Source organism: Scylla paramamosain, chromosome 29, assembly GCF_035594125.1.
Source record: "Scylla paramamosain isolate STU-SP2022 chromosome 29, ASM3559412v1, whole genome shotgun sequence".
NCBI classification, from domain to species: Eukaryota; Metazoa; Arthropoda; class Malacostraca; order Decapoda; family Portunidae; genus Scylla; species Scylla paramamosain.
This window is the reverse complement of record NC_087179.1, coordinates 11,626,880-11,641,879: the sequence shown is the minus strand read 5'-3', so window position 1 is coordinate 11,641,879 and position 15,000 is coordinate 11,626,880. Positions and strand designations below refer to the sequence as shown.

Genomic DNA, 15,000 nt, shown 5'->3' with positions numbered 1-15,000 from the left:
CACTGAAGCGGAGGCGACCCGATATGGCCTGGCTGTTGACCTAATGGAAGACAGGTGGGTGTGTGTGTGTGTGTGTTTAATTGATAAATATTGTTTTAGTTTGCGTTTAATTTTGTAACTTCCATTATGACTTTTCCTGTTCTACGTTTGCGCTTTTTCATCATCATCATCATCATCATCATCATCATCATCATCACCAGCACGTTTTTTTCTTGTTCCTCTTGTTGTTGTTGTTGTTGTTGTTGTTGTTGTTGTTGTTGTTGTTGTTGTTCCTCTTCTTGTTCTTCCTTTTTTTCGTTTGTTTTTGTTTATCTTATCATCCTCGTTATTACTGATACCACCACCACCACCACCTTTACTAATGACCTCATGTCCTGCCAGGTCATTCGTGGCGGCGTACCCCAGTAATGTGTTGAGGGGGAAGTTTGATAGCGGGATGTTTGACCTAACCTTGACCCTGGACGGCAGTATGGTCACCTTGAGATGTAGGCAAGGGAAAGAGGAGGAAGAGAAGGAGGAGGTTCACTTTGACCTGCAGGACGTGATGAAGGAGGGGAAAGTGGTCGAGATCCCGTGAGTAAAGAGTTGAGCAGTAGTTGTAGTAGTAGTAGTAGTAGTAGTAGTAGTAGTAGTAGTAGTAGTAGTAGTAGTTGTTGTTGTTGTTGTTGTAGAAATGATGATTCGATGAGTTAATTGGTGTGTGTGTGTGAGTAATTTGTGAAAGTAAAGAGAATGGTTTAATAAGGCTTTAAAGAGAGAGAGAGAGAGAGAGAGAGAGAGAGAGAGAGAGAGAGAGAGAGAGAGAGAGAGAGAGAGAGAGTAATGAAAAAAATAATGGTAATGCTCTCTCTCTCTCTCTCTCTCTCTCTCTCTCTCTCTCTCTCTCTCTCTCTCTCTCTCTCTCTCTCTCTCTCTCTCTCTCTCTCTCTCTCTCTCTCTCTCCCCACCCGCCCCACATCACAATACCATTAACCAACCCATACAAGTCTTGATATAACACCCCAATTCTACACTATCTATTCAAAAGGGACTATAGATATGATGTGAAGGGATATGATTGCGGGGACGAGGCGGCGGCGTGGCTCACCAAAGTCACGCAAGCCACACGCAAGGGGGAAAATGTCAGACTGGTGTACAACGGTGACTTGATGAGGAACAGGCGGCCAGAAACGGTACTGAAACTGAATATGCACAAGACTTACACCTACCGATTCTACAAGCCTTCTGACAGGGTATGTGTTTGTGTTCACCAGTGTTGCCGTCATCTAGGTTGTGTTGCTTTCTTGTGGTTCATTTCTTTAATTAATTGGCGTTTTTTTTTTTTTCATTCTATTACAGGCCTGTGTGTGTGTCAGTATACTTCTATCTCCATTACTACTACTACTACTACTACTACTACTACTACTACTACTACTACTACTACTACTACTACTACTACTACTACTACCACCACTACCACTACTACTACTGGTCTCTATCACCAGCGCCACCACTACTACTTACTCATTCATTCGCTCATTCTTTCTTTCACCACCACCACCACCACCACCACCACAACCACCACCACCACCACAACCACCACAACCACCACCACCACCACCATCACCACCTCCACTGCCTCCTTCAGGTGACGTACGCGGAGAGCGCTGCCTACATGCTGGCCTCAGAGACCTCGCTGGCGGATCTCAACGAGCGACTGTTGAAGAAGGTGACTCTGGACTGGTTTAGACCCAACCTGGTGGTGCGGGGCGTACGGCGAGCCTACGACGAGGACGACTGGGCCTACGTCAGGATCGGGGACGTGGTACTACGCCGCGTGAAGCCCTGCACCAAGTAAGTGTGGTTTCTTATTTTCTTCCTATTCGTTTTTTTATTAATCACACGGGGTTATTCTTAGCATAACAGTAGTATTAGTATATAGTGTGATATACCTGACAACATCACCCTTTCTTTTAGTCTCTTGCGTTCCTTTGATTTTATTTAGTCCACAGTTCCATTGGGTATTTTTTTCCCGATCTTTTATCACTCCTCTCAGCTCACGGCTCTATAAAATAGACCACCCTTATTAAGAGAACAAGAGAATATAAATTAAACGAAGAAAACGGTTTAGATAGAGGTATGACTTTACTATTTTACCAACAACTGGTGAATGTTTGGGTTTTTACTTTTGGTAAAACAACACAACACCTGATGGTGTTGTGTCCTCGCCATCAGACACGTGTTCAAGTACGTGGATCCTGAGACCGGCGAGAAGAGCACGAATCAAGAGGATCGCGTGCTAAGGAAGACGCTTATCAGGTGAGGTGGTGCTTCTTCCTTCGTCCGTATTTTGTGCGTTGTAGTAATTCTTTTTCCCTTATTATTAGTCAGTTTCGTTTACTTGTTATTTATTGATTTCCTGCAGTTCCCGCAAGATTAAGGGACCAAAGAGCCTGGAATACTACTTTAAGTATACCCCAGTGTTTGGAGTGCATCTGGGCATTGATAGTTGTGGGAAGGTGCGTGTGGGTGACAAGGTAGAGGTGGCGCGGGTGTCCTCCAACCCTCGCTGGGAACTGTGAAAGAGAGAGAGAGAGAGAGAGAGAGAGAGAGAGGAGAGAGAGAGAGAGAGTCTGTTTTGAATTGATTAAAAGTTTAACAATAAATTATGTATGTACTCACCTGTTTCATATTTATTTTCCCACTGTCATTATTTTTTGTTTGTTGTATATTTGTTGATTGCTTGCTGTTGTTGTAATGTAATAAAATTATTACTATTGTATATATCATTCTTATTTACCTATATTATCTGCTACTACTACTACTGGTACTATAACACCACCACCACCACCACCATTTGACATCACCCTGGTTGCTGTTGGATCACAATGGTTGGTGTTTCAGTCAAGTTCACAGAAAGACATTTGAAATATCAATTCGAAAACTGATATCAAATTTGTGACTGAAGTAGTACATATAATCATGACGATACTATTGAGAATATAACATAGTGTCTTTTTTTTTTTTTTCTGAAGTCTGGTAATCTCCTTTGATATACTCTTCAAAACGAACTCATTTTATGCCGCCAAAAATGTCTTGCAGTGTTACCATGGCAGCCACTTGTCCGTATGGCTGCCTCACCGTGCGGCTTTCTCTCCCTATAAGAATATCACGTGTTTATTTAGGTATTCAGCTGTTTCACCCAAGGAACTAACCATAAAGAGAACAACAGTAATTGAACTTACCACTCGCTAAACTTTTAATGACATAATTTAATCGAGTTTCATAATAATAATAATAAAATAATAATTTACCGTTTGTTTCATCCGATATTGCAGTGTGTGTGTGTGTGTGTGTGTGTGTGTAAGTAGTATAGGTTAATGTATATATAAGCCCTCAAGTTCATAATATATGCGCAAAGTGCGCTATTGAACAGTGGAGGCCACTGTGAAGGAATCCGAACGCGCCACCACCACCCGTCGCCACAACATTCCTGTCACAGCACCACGCGGGTCACGAAGTTGCTAAGTTTGTGGTGCTTTAGTGGGCGTGGCGAGGGTGTCCTGCACGTGTGAGTACTGAGGGGATGTGTGGGTGTAGGTGTGGCTTGCAGAGGAGAATAAGAGGACTATATTTTCTTTTACTGAGAAAGGAGTGCGAGATTCAAGGCTCGTATTCAGAAACGCTTCGCTCTCTCACCACGACTATTTTCAAAGGCCACAGAGATGATTAGCCGGGTTGTCAAGAAGGTTTTTCCTGTCAATAATGTAGAAATCTTGTTAATCCGTTAATAGAACCGTAAAAAAGAGAAAAAAAAACATTCTTAAAGATCCGTGCGACTTCAACTACAGGATTTTGAATGTAGTGGAGGTGCAGAGTACAAGCGTTTTGTAATATTGTCACCGGTGAGAAGTTTCCGTTCTTGAGCAGTCACTGTGTGTTTTCCTACCGATTGGTGGATCGTGTCAGACCTTGCTTGCTTGAAAGTCCATGAGGAAGTGTTGTGCTTTGGGTGAATTAAAAGGTGTGTTTAAGTTGATAGGTTATGTTGTCTATTTCAATACGGATCAATAACATACCACTACTGATTGCTGTACCGACATTTACAAGACTCAGTAAATCAGTGATGAGAGAGAGCATTAATATTCAATGACAAGCTTTAACTCCTGCGTGCACTGGTGTATGAAGGGTGATAACACTGTAACCTGTGGGCTGACGTGAAAAAAGATATCAAAACTGTGAAACCAACGATGTGCCCCGGAGGAAGGCTAGACTCGTGGCCTGCTTTAGTTACTCCGTTGGTGTCACGGCGCTAGAACATTGACCCGTATTTAGAAACGCTTTGCTCTCTCACCACGACTATTTTCAAAGGCCACAGGGATGATTAGCCGAGTTCTCAACAGTGTCTCTCCTGCTAATAACGTAGAGATCATGTTAATCTGTCACTAGAACCATGAAAACACTTAAAAATTTGTGTAACTTCAAGTAGAGCCTTTTGAATGTGCCAGAGATGCGGCACAGAAATGTTTCAGGATATGGTCCATACATATCGTCATATATAAATATCTTATAATACATATCATATACATCCTCTGTGCCGCGGGTCAAAGAGAAGAAGAGGCGGGGTTTACAAAGGCCACCTGTTGGTTAATTGAGTGCACAGGGGTGAGTGACACGCTGGGCTGGCGGCGCGGTGCCCTTGTGATGAGCGCATCGATGAAGCCACACTTGCCTTCTGTTTGTTGCGGCGGGAACCTGACAACAATTCTACTTCCTCAGGCTAACGGCTTGACTTCCCTTCCCCAGCGCCATCCCGGAGTCTTCCCAGCGTTGTTCCCCTCCGAGACAGGCTGCAGATACAGTGCTACAGCAGGCGGCGGAAGGCAGCGGCGCCCCGGACGAGACATGGCTACCTATTGGTCGTGAAGGGTGTAGGGGGGAGGGCAGGTGCTGGGGAGCGGCGGCCCCAGCATCACAATTCTGTCGTCGCTGCAAATGTCACTCAACTAATCCAAAGCTTCGAGAATCAATAGCCTCCTGCAGCGTGGATCAGACGTCGAGGTGAGTGCTATGGACCCACCACCGACCCGCCCTCGGCACCTGCCCCTCCGCCCACACTTCCCAGCCTCCTCTACCTCGTCCCCGACAAGAACCCGGGGTCGCTGTTCTTTGCGGATCACAAGGACGCTCCTGAACACCTTCCGCCGCGGGTTTGCTGCCTTCATGGACCACCCTGGGTACCTCCTCAATCCCCGCGGCGTGTTGGTGTGGGCGTGGGTCACCCTAACCCTCTTGGCCACCCCAGCGGAGGGCAAGTATTCAGAGGGTTACGTCAAGACCACGGAGGTGAGTGCTGGCCTGCTCTTCCTCCTGCAGATATATCCATGCATCACCCTGACCACAGCCTTCCCTCCCTGTCGCTGGGTTCCCCACTAATGCCTCTCTCTGCGGCGGGTAGCGGTGGCTGTTCCTAGAGCGGTTCTGTTTCCTCTCGAGAGACGGAACCTTCGAGTTCGAGGTGGACTATGACCTCAAGTACGGCACGCAGCGCTTCCTGCTCTACTTCGACACCCCGACGCAGTGGCCCGCGGTGTATGGGACGCAGAAGGTGAGAGAGAGAGAGAGAGAGAGAGAGAGAGAGAGAGAGAGAGAGAGAGAGAGAGAGAGAGAGAGAGAGAGAGAGAGAGAGAGAGAGAAATTTCCTTACCTTTTATATAACCCTCAGCATTTCACGAAACCCATTCAATCAATTTGCTTTTCCTTCCCCTTACAATCATCCATCACATTCCCCCACCATCTGATCCCGCAACCCCTAACCAAACCCTCACCAACACCCCGTAACACTTGAACACGCCTCGCAACACACACACACATACACACACACACACACACACCACAACCTGCCCACCCTCCTTACTTCCCTTTCCTTTACCTCCCTTAGCCCCCATGGTCACGTGACTTACCTCCCTTACCCCAGACGTGCGAGGAGAAGGAGAGCGTTCTTATCACCGGGAACAACCAGAAGATCAACTTGACGCTTCCCTTCAACAACCGAGAGTGCGAGGTAGTGAGGCACCCCGGGGACACTGCTTATAACCACTGCAAAGGCTTCCGCAGCTTCGACAGTCTGCGAGAGAGGTGGTGGTTCATAGCTGTCAGTAATTGCGAGAGTACTCAGGTGAGGGGGACGTGAAAGGATGTGGTTTAAAGGTGCGCAGGTGTGGCGAAGGGCTAGGTACAGAGGGGGTGGTGTACCTGGCAGGGAGGGAATGGTTAGAAGGAAAATGGGGTGTGTATTTTAATTGTTAGGTGTAGTTTGGTTTATTTATTTATTTACTTATTTATTTATTTTTTTTTTGTAGGGGAGGGATGTGCATTAAAGTGTTGTTGTTTAATTGTAGTTTTGGTTTAATTTAGTGTATTTTTTGTGGGGGAGAGAGGGAAAGCGAACGAAAGAGAGAGAGAGAGAGAGAGAGAGAGAGAGAGAGAGAGAGAGAGAGAGAGAGAGAGAGAATGAAAAGAAAAAAAAGAAAAACATGAAAAATAGACTAAAAGTGAACAGGAAACCAAAGAAAACACCACAAAAAAAAAAGAAAGAAAAAAGTATAATTTGAAAACTAAACCAATCCTTCCTTCCTTCCTGTTTTCTCTCTTCACACCCTCCACCTCCCACTTCCACCTGCCTGTCCCACTCCACTCCACTCCTCAGGGCATGGAGATGAGATACAGACTTGTCATGACCAACGGAGACTCCTACTGGTACAAACATTTCTCAGCTGATGAATTTTGTGAGTATTGACGTTGTTGTTGTTGTTGTTGTTGTTGTTGTTGTTGTTGTTGTTGTTGTTGTTGTTCGATACGTGTTCAGATTTCTTTCATACGTGTGCAAATTTCTTGTTCCTGTTCTTCTTGTTCTTGTTTTTGTTCTTGTTCTTTTCTTCCTCTATTCGTGTTCAATTTTTTTTTTCTTCTTGATACTTGTTCTAATTTCTTCTTTTCTTCTTTAATACCTGTTCAAACTTCTTCCTCTTCTTCTTCTTCTTCTTCTTCTTCTTCTTCTTCTTCTTCTTCTTCTTCTTCTTCTTCTTCTTCTTCTTCTTCTTCTTCCCCGCCTCCTCCTCCTCCTCTTCTTTTTCACTTTAACACAATCTTTTCCCTCCTCACACAGACATACTGAGAACCGACATGTCAGCGCTGGCCATCCAACTAGGTATCCTGTTGCTGGCCCTCCTCGCCTCAGGTAAATGTGTCACGTGATTACCTGTAGAGAGAGAGAGAGAGAGAGAGAGAGAGAGAGAGAGAGAGAGAGAGAGAGAGAGAGAGAGAGAGAGGGGGGGGGTTGGGGGAGGGAAAAAAGAAAATATAGCTTTCTAAAGGAGATAGATAGATAGATAGATAGATAGAGAGAGAGAGAGAGAGAGAGAGAGAGAGAGAGAGAGAGAGAGAGAGAGAGAGAGAGAGAGAGAGAGAGAGAGAGAGAGAGAGAGAGAGAGAAAAGACGGGTAGCTTTCTAAAGGAGAGAGACAGAGAGAGGAAAAGAAAATATATAGATGCCTAAAGGAGAGAAAGAGAGATAGAGGGAAAAAAAGGAAAGACAGCTTTTTAAAGACTACACAGAGAGATAGAGGGAAAAAGGAAAAAAAAACAGCTTTCTTAAGGAGAGAGAGAGAGAGAGAGAGAGAGAGAGAGAGAGAGAGAGAGAGAGAGAGAGAGAGAGAGAGAGAAGACATATAACTTGCCTTTTCTCTTTTTTGTCTCTCCATTGACTAACGTTCCACTCACCCACCAGCGGAACTCAAGAAGCGAGAGCTGCTCCACACAACGTACCGTCTGTACCTGGCAACGGTTGCCACGCAGGTGTTCGGTCTGCTCTTCCTGACGCTGCACTACGCCAATTACGGAGTGAACGGCATTGGCTTCCCCTTCAGCAAACTCTTAGGTGTGTGTGTGTGTGTGTGTGTGTGTGTGTGTGTGTGTGTGTGTGTGTGTGTGTGTGTGTGTTCAATCCATCCCTAGCGTAACATCAATTAATCTGTCAATAGAACCGTAGAAACATCCTTAAAAATCCGTGTCACGTCAACTAGAGCCTTTTGCAAGTAGTGGAGGTGCAGCCAGAAATGTTTCAGAATATGGCCTCAAAACCCACACCTACACGTCTCTATCTAGGGCGGGCGCTCCACACGGCCAGCACGGTGCTCATGGTGCTGCTGCTGCTGCTGGCTGCCAAGGGCTTCAACATCACCAGAGGAAGACTGCGCCAGAACTCCGCCGTGCGCCTCACTGCCTTCATGTGCATGTATATTGTCACCTGTCTGTGTCTGTTTATCTACGAGCAACAGGTGAATACTGGTGACAAAAAAATTGCGGAGTGTTTGAAACAAGTTCTGTCAAAGTACGTTCCAGTTCATCAGTTTCTTGGAATACTGTTGTTTAATCAGTACTCTGTCTAATCGTTTTATTCAATCAGTACCCTGTCTAATGATTATTTTGTTTGATCAGTGCCCTGTCTAATCGATATACGTACTGACTATCTCTTAAAAATCAAAGTTACTGATGCAGTTATACCTTTGCATGTTAGGTTAGGATAAGTTATGTTAAGTTATATCCTACCCCACCCTGAGGAATACCCGGGGGGACTATCAATCTTTGTGTGATAAACTTTTCTTTCCCCACCGCCGCCCTTCCTCAGGTGTTCGACCCCGGTGAAGTGCTGTACCTGTACGAGTCACCTGCTGGCTACGCACTGGTGGGGCTGCGGCTGCTGGCATGGCTCATGTTCCTCTACTCGTGCTTCTTCACCGTCAAGCACTACCCGGAGAAGAGCGGGTTCTACGGGCCCTTCTTTAGCTTCTTCTCCCTCTGGTGAGCCACGTGCTCCTCCCTGCAGCTGTATTTCTCTTTTGATTTATGTGAGACAAATAGAACGAAAGAAAAAATAAAAAGGGCTCACTGAGATGCCAGTCCCTCAAAAATGTGAAAAGAATCATCCAAAATTGTAGGATAAGTGTCTTGAAACCTTTTTCTTACGTGTTGCTCCCTATAACTATATTTATCACACTATAACTATTACTGCTTATTACTTTTACAGCCTATGCTTTCCTTCACCCATTCCTTTCTTATCTGACCTTGCGTTTACTTTCCCCACCCTCCGCCATCCTCCCCACCCTCCCCGTGCCGCCCCTCCTACAGGTTCCTGGCGGGACCCGTGGTGATCATCATTTGCAACCACGTGATCGACAAGTGGGTGCGGGAGAAGGTGGTGAACGGCGTCGACCTGTCCATCACCCTCCTGGGCCATCTCTTCTTCCTGGTGAGTGTCTTCTTCCTTCGTCGTTTCCCCAGAGTCAGAGGTTACCGAGTCTCCTCCGGCTGATTCTGGCCCTTGCATCTTCCTCTCTGATTCCCATCCTTTGCAGTTCTATCGCAATTCCATCTCGCTCTCTGTCTTTCCCTCGATTTTCTTGCCTCAACTGTCTCCTCCTCTTTATCTGCCTCCTCTAACACCCTCCTCTTCCTCCTTCGTCAGGTACTAACACGCCCAAGCGCCGCCAACAAAAACTTCCCCTTCCACGTGCGCACGTCTCAGGTTCGCGCGCTGGAACACTCCGCGACAGGCGTGGTGGGCAACAACACGCTGGATGCCTTCTCCGCGCATCGGTACGCCCCTGACCTGACCGAGCCGCGCACACACGCCGCGCCCGACCTCTTCCTCGTATCTGGCGCCGTGGAAATGGTGAGGCGGGGAACGAGAGGCTAGGTACAGAGGGAGAGGGAAAGGAATAGTGTAAAGAAGAAAAGAAATAAGAGAAAAAAACAGATGGTAATGCAAATTAGTTTAGAAGAGGAAGGTAGGAAAGGAATTGGTGAATACATAGAACAGGAGATAAGAAAAGAGACGAGAAGGAAGGACGAAAGTATGGAAAAGATAGAGAGAAGAATGGTAAAGCAGTATAGAAGATGGAGACAGGAAAGGAAGTGGTTTATACATGCATCAGGAAATAAGAACAGAGACAAAAAAAGAGGACGGGGATATAAGAAGGGAGAAATATATATAGAGAGAGGGAGGGTGAGGCATGGAAGTGGGGTATGGCGTGTAAAAGGAGAGCAGAGAAGGAATAGACTTAACGAGGCAAGAAAGGAGGTAGGGGAGACGAGAAGGAAGGACGAAAATATGGAAGAGAAGGGAAAGGGAAAGAGGAAAAAGAAAAAAAAAGTCAGGGAATTGAAAGTTAAGAAAATAAGGGGAAAGGAAGACGTAAAGAGAGAGAGAGAGAGAGAGAGAGAGAGAGAGAGAGAGAGAGAGTAATACACCTACCCGTTTTCTTTCACAGATTCCTCTTCCGCCTCCGAGGAGCATCACAAAAGATGACCAAAGTTACCACCATCAGGACGTCAAAGATTCCTCGGGGCCACCACCACCACCACCACCGCCACCACCACCACCGCAATCACCACCACCACCACCACCTTACGACATCCCCCAGTAACCCCAACCAACCCCAAACCCCAATTAGACTCGTACAAGTGTGTATATCCTTGCCAAGCCCCACTACTTCCCCCACCTTCACCTCCCCTAACCTCGTCTTGTCTGTAACATTCCTCACTTATCCATCCTCCCTATTTGTTTATCTTTTAATGGGTATCATCTTAAGATTACTCTCTATTTATTTACACTTCTCGTCAGACGATTTTTTTTTTCTTTTCTTTGTTTTCAGTTTATCTTCTTTTTTTTTTCCACTCGACTCGCTTTCTCAGCTTTTCCGGTTCCTCCGCAATAACTCCCTTCCTCTTACTCCACCATCCACAGTCCACAGTGACGTATAAGCTGGAAACACTAGCTTTTACCATACTCAGAGAGAGAGAGAGAGAGAGAGAGAGAGAGAGAGAGAGAGAGAGAGAGAGAGAGAGAGAGAGAGAGAGACTCGAAAAACAAACCGAATTAAGCAATAATGTATGTCTTGTATTGCGTGTTTACGGTTGTTAATTTAGAGTAGAATATAAGAGAGAAGGAAGAAAAAAAAAAAAACTATAGATGTCTCTTGAGATTAATCTGTGCACGAGCGGTAAATTCTCAAAAAGGGCGCGTAACTTGACATGCATCCGTTCTCGTCATTCCTCCCTCCTCCTCCTCCTCCTCCAGTCTTCATATTTGGTTAGACTAGTGAGCAGAGATGGTGTACCTGCAGCTCTCAGGCACAAGTTCAAGTGAATTATCAGGTGAAATAAGCGAAGTTCAAGGTAAATATGGTTATGTGTGTGTTTGCTAAAGTGGCGTGTTGGTATCCTAGCGAGAGAGAGAGAGAGAGAGAGAGAGAGAGAGAGAGAGAGAGAGAGAAGCATTAGTATAGGTATTATATTATAACTTGTCAGGTTTATTCTTTCCACTAATACCGCTGTGCGACATAACACATTTCGCGTGCACAGTTCAAATTTAAGGACATCTTGGACAAAACAATAATAATGGTGAGTTAGGCGCCGCGACAACGAGATAGTTCACAGTCCTTCTGAAACACTTTGCTCTTACACCACGACTATTTTCAAAGGCAACAGAGGTGATTAGCTGGGTTTCCAATGCTGTTCCCTTTAATAATGAAGAAATATATTGCTAAACCCCCCACCAAAAAAAGAAAAAAAAATATATAAACCCATGTAATTTGAAGTAAAGCCTTTTGAATGTAGACGAGGTGTGGGACAGTGGTGCTTTGGAATAATAGTCCCACAGTTACTCGAGACCACTACTAGTACCTTGTATAACACTAATGGTGCTGCTTTATGAATGAGGCAATCGTACGAACACAGCAGCACTTAACTGAACTGGTGTCATGTTGTCTGTTTTTCTACTAGACTTGTTGTAAGGTTCTGAAAGTTCTATAGCCTTCGTTGATGAGGTATAGTAAAATATCTTTGTTGCGTAATATTTATTGTTGTTTTTTTTAGATGTTCATATATATATATACAAGGTGTAGTTAAAAAGGTTATTAACATGGCCCGCGTTGAAGGTTGTATAGGGTGTCGTGTTATTACTGATGATATTAATGTTGATTTTTCATTGTTGGATATATCAGAGCTGTTAATGTATACCAGTGTAGTACAACCATTTACCCACGAGGCGCGTATCGACTGACAATAATAAAACAGTAAATCTGTACACAACAAACCGGACATTTATCCAAGTTAATAAAATAAAAAAAAAAGATAATAAAGAATAAATAAATGAAAAAAAAAAAAAACATGCACAAGCTTTTTTTTTAACATTTCATTAATTTCCAGTCCAACGTTTCTAGTTTAGCAGGACAATTAATATCACAACAATATCATACTGGTAAGCGGTAGCAGTTTACGTGGCAGTCTTTGCATCACCCACCCATACCTACTTCTCTCCATCTGCTTGCTCCTGCTGACTGCCACGGGGGTCTGCTGTTGCACGGAGACGCGGCACTGTAGAGAGACGTAGTGTAGATGCTGTAGAGTTAGTATACATATATATTACCGTAGAGGCGCTGCAGATATTGTACTGTAGAGATAGGTACAGCTGCAGAGATGCCATACTGTAGCAGCTGAAGAGATAAAATATACTTTACTGTAGAGATGCTGCAGATATCGTAGTGTAGACATACTGTAGAAATGAATACCGTGTAGTTACTGTACTGTAGAAATAGGTACTACTGCAGAGATGCCATAACCGCAGGTGCTGTAGAAACAGTAGACATAATTTATAAACTGTAGAGGCGCTGCTGATATGAGTATAGATACGTACAGACAGATATAGGAACTGTTGAAATGGATGGTGTGTGTATGCGTGTGTGTGTGTGTGTGTGTGTGTATGTGTGTACCGTACTGGAGTGATATTGTACTGGAGGATTAGGTACTGTGGAGACGCTACGGTAGAGAGACGCTGTGTGGCGAATTAGAGAGCAAATGTAGCGGCAATTATCCAGCGGAGCGGAGGTCAAGTCTCATGCAGCCTCCTTGCTCCACGAACCAGTCCCGCATGTTCGAATACACTTTGGGCGTCTGGTCCTTGTGAAGCTTCTTGCACAGGTCACAGAAACTTCGTGCTCCGCTTTTCCACCCGTCCACCACCTGGTAGTGTTTCTTCCACCTGATAATGAGAGAAAGAAAAACGAGAAATGGGAGCTTTATTACCTGTGCATCTGAGAGTACGGTTTTTGGAGTTATTTTTATGATTCTAGTAATAGTTTAATATTTTCACCTGACAACACGAGGAGAGGAGAAGCAAGAAGTGAAATATTAGACAGTATTTTTAGGCTTTGCAGTGTCTGTCTACTAAAATGCTTCAGTGAAAGTTGTGGTTTTCGAGAGTGTTTTCATGATTCGAGTGATAATTTAACCTTTTCACTTGACGATACGAGAGAAAGAGAGAAATAACAAGTAGAAGCTTACATACACCGCATTTTGAAACATCCAGCGTCTATCCACTTCAGTGAAAATTGGAGTTTTAAGAGTGCTTTCGTGATTCTAGGGATAGCTTAACCCTTACATCTGACAATACGGGAAAGACAAGAAATGAAAGCTTAGACTATATTTTCAGTCCTTACATCGTCTAATACACACTAGTTGAAGATATTAAGGTTTTCAAAAGTGTTTTGATAATTCTAGTGATAGTTTAAGAATTATTGCGTATTACCAATGAGAAAACATTTATGAAAACCCGATTAATCGCATCTATGAAAGCCTGAACCGTTTAGAAATGCAGACACTCTACAGAACCTTCCAAATCCCAACCTGCATTCGGAAACGCTTTGGTCTCACTGCCACTATTCTCCAAGGCCACAGCAATGACCAGCCGGGCTCTTAAGAGTGTTTCTCCTGTTGGTAATATAGAAAATTTGTTAAACTGTCACTAGAACCTTAAAAACACCCTTAAAAACCTGTGTAACTTTATCTAGAGCCTTTTGAATGTAGTGGAGGTGCGATGTGGAAGTGTTTTAGAGAGAGAAAATGGTGCGAATCGAGCAGTGACTCACCTAAAGTACTCGTTATAGGCTGTGTCGTTGCTGTCGAGGTACTTGAGGTGGTTGATGAGGCCCATGATGCTGGGGAAGTCCTTCACGTTGATGATGGAGTGCGGGGGCGTGATGCTGGTGTAGTTGGCGCCCCCTAACACCACGGGCACCACGTCGTGTCTGCTTGTGTCCCCGCCAGCATCACGATAAGGAAGAAACCAACACGCAGATTTATGTGTTTAAAAGTCATCAGGTGTGTTCCAGTTAACTAAGAGAATGATTGGTTTGTTGTTAGTGTGCCACCATTGTTAATGCGACTTTATTTGTTTATTTATTTATTTATTTACTTATTTGCTTACCTATTTCATATTAGTCCTCTTAAGAAATATGTGATTGAAATTATGGATGAAATTTATGTTAAGTTTTAGACACTCACGACTCGTTCTTGGGAAGAAGAAGAAGAAGAAGAAGAAGAAGAAGAAGAAGAAGAAGAAAATAAGTAGAATAAAGAAAAAAAAAGTTCTTGCTGTGAGAGGCAGGATTTATTGCGAGTTTTGAACACAGAGGGCAGGCTTTGTACCCGCCACCAGCCAGCAGCGTCCGAGAGGTGGTTCAGATTGATGTAGACTCGTACGCACCTGAGGACGGAGAACAGTTTTTCCGTGACGTAGTCCTTGCACAGGGAGTTCTCGAAGGACAGGTAGAACTTGTAGTGATTGCTCAGCATGTCATAGCACTCCTCGGTCCTCTCCCTGGGGCAGCTCAACTTGCCGCACTTCCCGTAGATGTCCACCTGAGGGAGGATGGGGTAAGGTGGGGAGAGCTGAGTTACGACGCTACAAGGGCCAGTGTTTAGAAACGCTTTGCTCTGTCACCACATTACTTTCAAATGCCACAGGGATGATTAGCCAGGTTCTCAAGAGTGTTTCTCCTGCTAATAATGTAGAAATCTTGTTAATCTGCCATGAGAACTATAAAAAAACACCAATGAAAACCGGTGTAACTTGAATTTAATGCCTTATATTTATTTAAGCAGCTGTTTGTGATTAATATA

General features: G+C 44.4%; 3 protein-coding genes across 9 annotated transcripts in view; 2 read left to right on the top strand and 1 right to left on the bottom strand.

Annotated features, from left to right (window-relative positions):
• The window catches only part of LOC135115287 (mitochondrial amidoxime-reducing component 1-like), a 12,369-nt gene extending 9,608 nt beyond the window's left edge, over window positions 1-2,761 (top strand). Inside the window, exons 4-9 of the mRNA XM_064031889.1 lie at window positions 1-54; window positions 382-573; window positions 1,028-1,232; window positions 1,628-1,833; window positions 2,215-2,298; window positions 2,405-2,761. The exon at window positions 1-54 is cut by the window's left edge and continues 69 nt beyond it. Of these exons, the coding sequence (XP_063887959.1) occupies window positions 1-54; window positions 382-573; window positions 1,028-1,232; window positions 1,628-1,833; window positions 2,215-2,298; window positions 2,405-2,561 (898 nt within the window). The 3' untranslated portion in view covers window positions 2,562-2,761. The remainder of the gene's footprint in view (window positions 55-381; window positions 574-1,027; window positions 1,233-1,627; window positions 1,834-2,214; window positions 2,299-2,404) is intronic.
• Window positions 2,762-3,449: 688 nt separating this feature from the next.
• On the top strand, window positions 3,450-12,209 carry LOC135115282 (transmembrane protein 145-like). 2 transcript variants are annotated; one of them, XM_064031878.1, is made up of 12 exons: window positions 3,450-3,550; window positions 4,786-5,325; window positions 5,438-5,587; window positions 5,957-6,157; window positions 6,689-6,767; window positions 7,148-7,219; window positions 7,769-7,918; window positions 8,146-8,318; window positions 8,669-8,841; window positions 9,169-9,289; window positions 9,506-9,712; window positions 10,311-12,209. In XM_064031878.1, the coding sequence occupies exons 2-12, from the start codon at window positions 5,050-5,052 to the stop codon at window positions 10,464-10,466; spliced, it is 1,758 nt and encodes a 585-aa protein (XP_063887948.1). In that variant the 5' UTR covers window positions 3,450-3,550; window positions 4,786-5,049; the 3' UTR covers window positions 10,467-12,209. The 2 variants fall into 2 exon arrangements, with proteins under 2 accessions (XP_063887948.1, XP_063887949.1); XM_064031879.1 differs by lacking the exon at window positions 3,450-3,550 and having other exon boundaries at window positions 3,622-5,325.
• The window catches only part of LOC135115283 (alpha-(1,3)-fucosyltransferase C-like), a 13,767-nt gene continuing 10,649 nt past the window's right edge, over window positions 11,883-15,000 (bottom strand). For all 6 annotated transcript variants that reach the window (XM_064031881.1, XM_064031885.1, XM_064031882.1 and 3 more), the window contains 3 exons: window positions 14,585-14,739; window positions 13,968-14,126; window positions 11,883-13,081 (listed from right to left, as the gene is read on the bottom strand). In XM_064031881.1, the coding sequence (XP_063887951.1) occupies window positions 12,910-13,081; window positions 13,968-14,126; window positions 14,585-14,739 (486 nt within the window). In that variant the 3' untranslated portion in view covers window positions 11,883-12,909. The remainder of the gene's footprint in view (window positions 13,082-13,967; window positions 14,127-14,584; window positions 14,740-15,000) is intronic.

What these genes read in the sequence shown, in the direction of transcription:
- LOC135115282 (XM_064031878.1), top strand. Translation starts at nt 5,050, where the DNA reads ATGGACCCACCACCGACCCGCCCTCGGCACCTGCCCCTCCGCCCACAC. An exon ending in CCCCTTCAGCAAACTCTTAG is followed by an intron (nt 7,919 to 8,145) that starts GTGTGTGTGTGT and finishes GTCTCTATCTAG; the next exon opens with GGCGGGCGCTCCACACGGCC. An exon ending in TGGGCCATCTCTTCTTCCTG is followed by an intron (nt 9,290 to 9,505) that starts GTGAGTGTCTTC and finishes CTCCTTCGTCAG; the next exon opens with GTACTAACACGCCCAAGCGC.